Source organism: Rosa chinensis, chromosome 2 (genome assembly GCF_002994745.2).
Source record: "Rosa chinensis cultivar Old Blush chromosome 2, RchiOBHm-V2, whole genome shotgun sequence".
Lineage (NCBI taxonomy): Eukaryota > Viridiplantae > Streptophyta > Magnoliopsida > Rosales > Rosaceae > Rosa > Rosa chinensis.
Window position 1 is genome coordinate 66,044,771 of NC_037089.1, and position 9,590 is coordinate 66,054,360.

The following is a 9,590-nucleotide window of genomic DNA, read 5'->3' on the forward strand; positions in this document are numbered from 1 at the left end:
CAAAAGTAAATACGTACTAACAATAGCAAAGTAATGAATTTGGAGTAAAAATGGCTTGGGATGTAGAAACTAATACATCTAGATCAAATTGACACACAGAGAACGTAAAGCTAGAAGGAGGAGACCTTCTTGGTGGCGTCTGGAGAGAGGTTGGGCAGCATGTCACCAAGTTGAGTTTTGATACAGTGCAACGCATCCGTGGTGACACCACGGGCCACCCCGGTAGCGTCGGTCACGTCCTTGACAACACTCTCCAAGAAGTGGCGCACGTTGTCCAAAGCATCAGCGGGAACAGCAGGTGCGTGTGCCGCAAGCTTCTCCAGTATCTTATCCTTGACGGCCCCCAAGTTCCTCTTCATGTCCATTGCTACTTCCTTTGTTGCTTCCACCACTCCCACCGCCGCGTTCGACGTCGTCCTTGGTTGCTCCGACGACGATTTTTCGTCTCGGTTTTCTTCGTTGCTGCTTACTTCGATTGCGTGAGCTGGGGAGTACAACTCTCCTTGACCTACGTCCACGGAGCTTTCGTGGTTTTCTTTGTTGCTGATCACTTTAGTTCTCCTTGACTGACCCTCGAGCTTTCGTCTGTGCCCATCATCAATTCCTCATTTCCTTTAATGCTTTTGATCCAGATCGAGTGTCGTAATTTTTTGAAGGTATTGTGTTCGAGGATCTCGATTGATATGTTTCTTAGACCGACCACCACAAATGAGCTAGCTAGGTAGGTTAATATTGCATGGTTGCTATCACCATATGATTAGCATGTGTCCCTTATGTCTTGTCTCTTCCTCCTCCCCTTTCGACGCTTGGGACCTTATACGGATAAACACCTAGCCAACTATACGTACCTACAAATGACATCATCGATGAACATAACTGTAATATGTTCACACGCCGCACTTGCGCCTAAACTGAGAACGGTATGCCCTCTCCGACGGCACGCCCTCGCTGCATCGTCGTCGGACGGACCAGAGAGGACCTCGTGTCCGGTTCTGGGTTGTCTCGCAGAAAGCTCGGCCGGAGTAAAGGCTGTTTGGTGATGGTTGTTGGCGTGAGTCATGCCATGTAATTAGGATTGTGAATTTTGTGTATTATTAGGATTATTCTCTTGTAATTAGTTTCCTAATAGGTCTTGATGTATCTTGTATATATACCCCGTTCTTGGAGAAGGTAAAACACATCAGAAAATTCTCAATCTCTTATTCCTTTGTTCTGTTTGACTTGGTATCAGAGCCGAGATCCATTCGGACTCGGTTTGTTCTTTCCGCTGCGCATATAGGGTCCTTTTGATTCAGTCATTTTTGATTTGGTTGAATTGGTTCTTTTGCTTCTGCAAGTCGTGAATTGGTTCTTTTGCTTCTACAAGTTGATTTCATCCTTTGTCCATCAGTTCATCCTTTTTTTGTTCTTGTGTCTGTCCATATCCATCCTGGTTCTTTGGTATTCTTTTGTTACAATTTGTAGGGTCTGAAAAAAAAAAAAAAAAAAAAAGATGGTGGATTTGACTCTTACCGACGGGAATACTGGAGGATCTCAGAATGGAGGGGTGAACTCTGTGGCCCGTGAGGTTGTGATTGTTCAGAATGTGACAGATAATTCAAGTTTTGGTGTAAAGCTCGATGGCACCAATTATCAGTTATGGCAGAGGCTTATGAAGATCCATATCCAGGGGATTGGAAAGTGGAGTTATGTTACCGGTAGTGCAGCAAGACCTGCTGCAGGACCAAAAGCTGATGAATGGGATACGGCTAATACTAATGTGATGGGAATTCTTCTCAAGGCTATGACTCCAGAGGTAATGAGATTATTTGCTAACTATGATTCTCCCAAAGCAATTTGGGATTCTGTTGCTGCTACATATTATGATGGGAGTGACTTTGCTCGTGTTCATGAATTGAATGTCAAAGCTTTCAAAATAACTCAGAGTGGACAGCCTGTTGCAACCTTTTATGCGAATTTGAAGACAATTTGGCAGGAGCTTGATCAGAGAAACCCTAATCCTATGACTTGTGAAGTTGATATTAATTCCTATTGGACTGAGCAGGACAAGATGCATGTCCATATTTTTCTTGCGGGCCTGGACCCTCACTTTGAAGGGGCAAAGAATGAGTTATTGCGTCTTACAACTCCACCTACATTGGAACAAGCTTTTGCCTATATCCGAAGAGATGAAGGTAATAAGGCTGCTGCTCAGAACCTTCATACTGAAATTTCTGGTTTAGCAATCCATGCTACACCTCCACCTCCACCTCAACCTCAGATTGGGAATTCTACCCTAGTTTCATCTCAGAGTTAGTATCAGCCACGGAATCAGGGATATCAGCAGAACCAGAATTATAATCAAATGTCTTGCAACTATTGCAAGGAAGTTGGCCATTTCAACAACTCTGGTTGGAGAGGAGGCAATAATAATGGAGGACGTGGTGGTGGTCAAAGAGGCAAAGCGACAGTCCAATTAGTGCCAGAACCTGACTTCTACGGCATTGCAGGGCAAGATCCCTCACAAGGTAATGTTTCCTTGACTAAGGGAACTTGAGGTAAAATTGGTGTTGCTTTACATGTTTCTGTACTGGTAGTGATACATGAATAATTGATTCTGGTGCGTCTGACCATATGACCTATGGTAAGTCCTTCTTTATGTCTATGTCATCCCCTTCTATATCCCATGTTTCTAATGCGAATGGTGCGTCTTTTCCAGTCTTAGGTAGGGGTCTGTTCAGGTTACACCATCCATTGTATTGCATGATGTGCTTTATGTACCCTCATTGTCTCATCATCTTTTGTCTGTATCCCAGTTGGGGTCACAAAATAAATGCTCTGTAACTTTTTATCCAATGTATGTTATTTTTCAGAATCTGTGCACCAGGGTGATCATGGGTAAGGGAGACCTGAGGGGGAGATTGTTTCACTTGGATTGCATGTACGTAGAGTCAACACAAGCACCGGAACAACCTTTAGCCCTGACATTGAATTCTGACAGATTAAGTGAGCTATGGTTGTGGCATAGGCGTTTGGGTCATCCATCTTTTGGAGTTATGAAGAAATCTATGCCTTCATTGTTTCTGGGAGTTAGTGAGTCTATCCTGCATTGTGAAACTTGTGCTTTGGCTAAGAGTCATAGGTCTAGTTATCCTTCGAGTTTTCATTCTAGTACTATGCCTTTTGAGTTAATTCATTCAGATGTATGGGGTCCTTCTAAACATTCTACCCTTTCTGGAATGCGATATTTTGTGTTATTCATTGATGACTTTACTCGATTATCCTGGGTGGTTTTACTTAAGTCCAAAGATTCTGTTTTCTCTGCTTTTACAGCATTCCATAAGCTTGTTTGTACTCAATATGATGCTCATGTTAAGGTCTTTCATTCCGATAATGGGGGTGAGTTTGTCAATCATTCTTTTCATGAATATTTCCAACACCATGGCATCATACATCAAACTTCATGCCCACAGACACCTGAGCAAAATGGGGTGTCTGAACGGAAAAATCGTCATCTTCTGGACATGGCTCGGTCTCTTCTTCTTAGTGCTAACATGCCTAAGTATCTTTGGGGAGAGGCTGTATTGTGTGCTTCTCATCTAATCAATCGTCTTCCGTCTGTCCCTCTTCAAGGTCGTGTCCCACTTGAGGTCCTGTCTAACTATGTTTCTATTCCATCTTCTAATACTCTTCCTGCTCTTGTCTTTGGTTGTATTGCTTATGTTCATCTATATAAGAATCAGAGGTCAAAGTTGGATGTTAGAGCCCTTAAGTATGTGTTTGTGGGGTATGGTTCTCATCAGAAAGGTTACAAATGTTATCATCCTCAATCCCAGAATTTTTATGTCACCATGGATGTTACGTTCAGTGAAGATGCATGTTATTTTTTTGCCTCCTGTGACTCCTCGTCAGGGGGAGAAGTCTTGTTATTATGAAGATTTATTTAGTGGGCAAGATGGGAGACTAGCATCCGAGTTCTTAAGGCTGGAGTGTTTTGGAACGGAACTTGAAAAAGAGGACAGCAGCCCACCGAATGGAGAAGAGAATTTGGGTAGTCAGCTACTGACCAGTCTACCGGATCAGTCTGACCGATCGGTTGAAGAGGAAGTTTCTGATTCTGTTTTGGATGAAATTCTTGATGTCACCAATGCCGTTTTGAACAGTTCTTCTGTCTCTCCCTCTCCTTTAGTGGTCTCTCCTGCTCAATCATCACCCGAGGTATGTTCTAATCCTTCTTTATCTAATACTCCTTCTGTGTCAACTAGTGTTCCTTTTTCTGTGTCAGATATTGTTCCCACCAAAACTCTGCCTAGTCGTTCCACCCGTGGTCAACCCCCAAAGCACTATGAACCTACTCTAAATGCCAAAGCTAAATATCCCGTTGCTAATTATGTGTCGACCCATAGGCTGTCTAAACCTTATGTAGCCTTTGTGAATCAATTATCTTCTGTGTCTCTCCCTAGTAAAGTGCAGGATGCAATGAGGGATGAGAAGTGGATGCAAGCAATGACAGTCAAAATGGATGCTCTTGAGAAGAATTGTACGTGGGAGTTAGTATCATTACCACCCGGGAAGAAGACAGTTGGTTGTCGGTGGGTGTATATTGTGAAACACAATTCAGATGGATCGGTGGACAGGTACAAGGCAAGACTAGTGGCTAAAGGCTATACTCAGAAGTATGGAGTGGATTATGATGAGACATTTGCACCAGTGGCCAAAATTAACACAATTCGGGTACTTCTTTCGTTAGCTGCTAATCTTGATTGGCCTTTACAACAGTTTGATGTTAAGAATGCATTCTTGCATGATGATTTACATGAATAGGTTTATATGGATTTGCCTCCTGGATATGGTACTTCTACTGGAGAGCAGGTGGTGTGCAGATTGAAAAAATCTCTTTATGGTTTGAAGCAGTCTCCCAGAGCTTGGTTTGGCAGGTTCACCAAGTTCATGAAGAAAATTAGCTACCGGCAAAGCAATTCAGATCACACCTTGTTCCTTAAACATCGGTGTGGTAAAGTGACTGCCTTGATTATTTATGTTGATGACATGGTTGTGACAGGTGATGACTTTGAGGAGATTCAGAGGTTACAAGGTCAGTTATCTTTAGAATTTGAGATGAAAGATTTGGGTAATTTGAAATATTTCTTGGGAATTGAAGTTGCTCGTGGGAATGATTGTATTGTGTTGAGTCAGAGGAAGTATGTTCTCGACTTGCTGGCAGAAACATGTATGCTTGACTGTCAACCTGTTGATACTCCTATTGAGCAAAATCATCGGTTAGCAGAGTACTTGGATCAAGTACCTACAAATAAAGCAAGATACCAGAGGTTAGTTGGCCGGTTGATTTATTTGTCCCACACTAGACCAGATTTAGCCTATGCTGTTAGTGTGGTGAGTCAGTTTATGCATAATCCCAGTAAGACTCATATGGATGCTGTATTTCGTATTTTGCTGTATTTAAAGTTTGCTCCAGGGAAGGGATTGCTCTTTTCAAAACACATTCACTTGGATGTTTCCAGGTACACAAACGCGGACTAGGCAGGTAATATTACAGATCGCAGGTCTACGTCGGACTACTTCACATTTGTGGGTGGTAACTTGGTTACTTGGAAGAGCAAGAAACAAAAGGTAGTGGCTCGTTCTAGTGCAGAAGCAGAGTATAGAGGAATGGCCCGAGGACTTTGTGAGTTGTTGTGGTTGAGAAATTTGTTGAGGGATTTGGGGTTCAGGCAGGAAAAGGCTATGCCACTTTATTGTGATAATAAGGCTGCAATTGAAATTGCTCACAATCCTGTTCAGCATGATCACACGAAGCATGTGGAGGTAGATCGACACTTCATTAAAGAAAAGTTGGATGGACAGATCATTATGTTTCCCTTCGTTCCTACTGAAGAACAGTTGGCGGATATTCTTACAAAGGCTCTCTCGAGTAAAGCCTTCTATGACTCACTTGACAAGTTGGGCATCCGTGATCTGTATTCACCAAATTGAGGGGGAGTGTTGGCGTGAGTCATGCCATGTAATTAGGATTGTGAATTTTGTGTATTATTAGAATTATTCTCTTGTAATTAGTTTCCTAATAGGTGTTGTAATTAGTTTCCTAATAGGTCTTGATGTATCTTGTATATATACTCCGTTCTTGGAGAAGGTAAAACACATCAGAAAATTCTCAATCTTTTATTCCTTTGTTCTGTTTGACTATGGTCTCGCTATCCTGTTTGCTTGGAGGTTGCGTCGGGAAAGGGATGCGGTCGTTGGCTTCCGATCTGGAGAGGTTGGCGAGGCTGGGTTTTGTCGGGTTTGGATCTGATCGGAATTTTTCAATCGGGTTTGGTTCGTGTGGATCCTGGGGAAGGTTTGGGAGAGGCGGCTCATCTTTATGGGGTGCAGGGAATGATGAAGGGCTGGTAGGTCGACCTGCGTTCGCCTGCTGCAAAGGAGGTACCGGCGGAGGCACTACCGGTGATGGAATGACAAGGAAGATGCAGACGCTGTGGCCAGTGGCGGTCTGCTACTTAGGCTTCGGCTAGATGTAGGTTGGGCTTGGGCTTTGGCTCTTGGCCCAGTTTGTCTATATTTTTATGTTATGTTGTTGTTTTTTTTTTTATTCTTAGTAATATGTGGCTTATTGTCGGCAATAAGTCCCTTCCATTATTTGGTAGGGCGACGTGGGCTTTGTCTCGGTATGCACACTTAGTGTGTCTTGTATGGCCTAGCGAGGCAGTGAGTTATTTGCTTGATTAAATGGACGCAACCTCCTAGTGGCAGGATGAAATTGAGTGCTGCCAGATTTTTTCCCGTGCGGCAACATAGTGGGAAAGTTGTACTATTTGTAATGATGCTTCTTCATTATAGAGTTATATTTTCGGTATGTCACCGCAATGTCAAAACAAATAGAGTAACTATTCGTACACTCTTTGCTAATTGGTGCTTGTTAGAATACATAACTTTTGTGGAGAGTTCTGCTATTATTTCAGGATGTTATCTTTATGCTTATTGTAATATGGGGTTCAGGCTCTATGTCCTCCCCCTTGTATTCTTTAATTTCATTAATCAATCCTTGAGGGCAGCCGCACCAGCCCCATTTCAAAAAAATAAAGAATTTTATGATTTTACTTATCCTTCAATTTAATATCAAATATTAAGATTAAAAGAATAAATTATATATATATATATATAAATATATATATTAAAAGAGATGGTGTGGCTGCCTTCAAGTCTTAATTAATGAAATTGCAGAATATAAGGAGGAGGAGGAGGGGGGGGGGGGGGGGGCGGGCCAACCTCTTGGCTCTCCCATCATTGGGTACCACCGAAAATCAATTGCTTCAGCTTCAAATCTAGGTTTGGTCCTCCATTTGCTTCAAGAGTCGGTAAACTACTCATGAAAATCAATCCATCAATCACATACATTTGACAAAAAGCTAGAACTCAAAATGTGATAAATGGAAAAATATTTCAACCAGTTAGACGGTCGCCACTTAAGGAGGAGAATGCAATTGCGAGGGGCTCTGCTATTTGTTTTCTATTTGTATTTCTCTGTTTTATTTTTTTTTCTTTAATTTTATGTGATGGTAATACTGGATATTTGAAGATGAAATTTATTTGTAAGTAAAACTAAGGAGTTTGTAGGATGGCTGTTTCCAATTCAGCAATCTAATTTTCAGTCACAGCAGGATCGATGGCATTGGTGAACATGAGTATATAAAAAGAGTTGGTAACATCGTGGGAATGAGCCTCCTAGCTTGACTGGGTTCCAAATTCATTATTTAAAAAAAAAAAAAGTAGGTAACATTTTGTTTTTTATCAAATTAGGGTGTCAGTCCATTAATAGGTAGAAAGAGGCAAACATTACACAATAAACTAGCCCTATGAAGGGCCTAACATAATTGAGCTATTGCTAAGAGCCCTAATACGTATTAGAACCCTACGTAAAACTGCCTTTGATAGCAACCAAAGAACAAGTAACCATGACATAATCAAAAAAGGTACTGGACTGGCAAATTCCCAACCCAACTTATTATGCCACTTTCGGGACCTCTCTACGCTGAGGGGGCTTCCCCAAGATCACCTATAACCCTACTTAGAGAACAAAGGCAAAAAACTAAGATAAATTTCCCTAAGCACGTAAGCACTAAGCAGACCTAGCAAAAAAAATAAAATAAAAAGAGGACTAAAGAGGCCCAAAACCAAATGGGGGTGGCCCAATCCAAGTCTAGCCAACACCACTCATCGCAAGTCCACACGCATCGCCACCGACATCACAACTCACCGGCCACTGCCGCCACACCGCAAGAGACCACCACGCCGCCTTGACTCCACCTCGCCGAAGCCATCAGTGAAACCCTATGCAACAAGCCCAGAATCAGAACATACGAATCTGGAAACCTCGCACACTAGGTCGCTGGCGTCTTTCTCTATGCTGCCTGCGCCGCCACTTAATTAAGGCAGAGTTGGATCAGAACCGACCTTGCTCCCTCCGCCATGCAGTCACCATCTCTTGCTTCGGTATCGCTAACTGTCCTTGCTACCGAGGAGTGTCGAACCAGAGATCGACACCGACCACCAAAGCAATCGATCTCAAAGACCAGGGCTAGAAAGCAATACTCGTCCGACAACAACCCAAACAAACAAAGTGGTAGAGCCTACGCTACTGTCGACCGCCATCGGACGAGAGCAATAACAAGCTTAGAAGTTAGAACGCTCTCATTGTGCTAGGTTTCGGGAGAGAGAGTTTTAGTCACTTAAAAAGAAGGCACTTATGGGTAGCTAGAGTAGGTAACATGAGTAGACGGATTTGTTGAAAAAAAATGGACTGAGCCTTTATCGGTTACTATATTCTCTCCCTACTTTTATTAATACAAGCTCTGAACAAACCGACAGTGGCAGAGCTGTAAAAAAATGTCAAATGAGGGCAAAATCATCTTTTTGCCTAAGAATAAACAGTAACATAGAATAAACAGTTAACTCAACTTTTATATATGTATAATTTAGACCTAATAATTGTTTCTGACTAAGACACGTGGATCATTTCCAACTTACTTCACCAAATTAGAGATTCCAACAGGATTAATTACCAACCCTGTAAATGCATAAGTAATAACGGCTCTGACTAAAAAGTAGAAATTTTGCCCATTGACTTGACAAAGCAACTTAATTGGAATGACCGTAGCTTATAATGATCGTTTTCCTTGTTCAGATAATAGCATATAAATTACCCCTAGCTTGAATCGTCATTGTCGCTGACTCACAATCATGAATTACTTATTTGGAGTTATTTATTCTCACTAACGTGTCCAAATTAAAGATTCCATAAGAAGTTGGTACATTGTGGAAGGTTAGTTCGCTAGCTCATCATTATCTCGTCATTGAACTCCTGTATGTTTAATGGTAGTCATTGTTCATCAAACGATGTATATATGTTGTTTTTTACTTTTTTATTAGTTCATTTAAATTTAAGCCATTCAAGATATTGTTTATAGTAATTAGAATTACAAATAGCTACCAACGTCATTTGGTGAATGATTATAGCTGAGTTTTAGCATTATATTGTCAATAATATTATTAATTTCACTCTCTAACTGCTGCCTATAAATTGACTGCCTCGT

At 41.7% G+C, this 9,590-nt stretch overlaps 2 protein-coding genes across 2 annotated transcripts; one reads left to right on the forward strand and one right to left on the reverse strand.

Moving 5' to 3' along the window:
• LOC121051320 lies at positions 1-861 on the reverse strand. The gene is made up of 2 exons (XM_040513545.1): positions 849-861; positions 1-604 (listed from the first exon to the last, which is right to left on the reverse strand). The coding sequence occupies exons 1-2, from the start codon at positions 859-861 to the stop codon at positions 111-113; spliced, it is 507 nt and encodes a 168-aa protein (XP_040369479.1). The 3' UTR covers positions 1-110.
• Positions 800-6,570, forward strand: LOC121051839. The gene is made up of 2 exons (XM_040515303.1): positions 800-1,042; positions 6,186-6,570. Exons 1-2 carry the CDS (start codon positions 923-925, stop codon positions 6,510-6,512), a joined length of 447 nt encoding a protein of 148 aa, XP_040371237.1. The 5' UTR covers positions 800-922; the 3' UTR covers positions 6,513-6,570.
• The last annotated feature ends 3,020 nt before the right edge of the window (positions 6,571-9,590 follow it).

Excerpts from the sequence above, each read along its gene's own strand:
- LOC121051839 (XM_040515303.1), top strand. The coding sequence starts at position 923 with ATGCCCTCTCCGACGGCACGCCCTCGCTGCATCGTCGTCGGACGGACC. Across the intron at positions 1,043-6,185 it reads GTAAAGGCTGTTTGGTGATG|GTCTCGCTATCCTGTTTGCT; the intron begins GTTGTTGGCGTG and ends TGTTTGACTATG.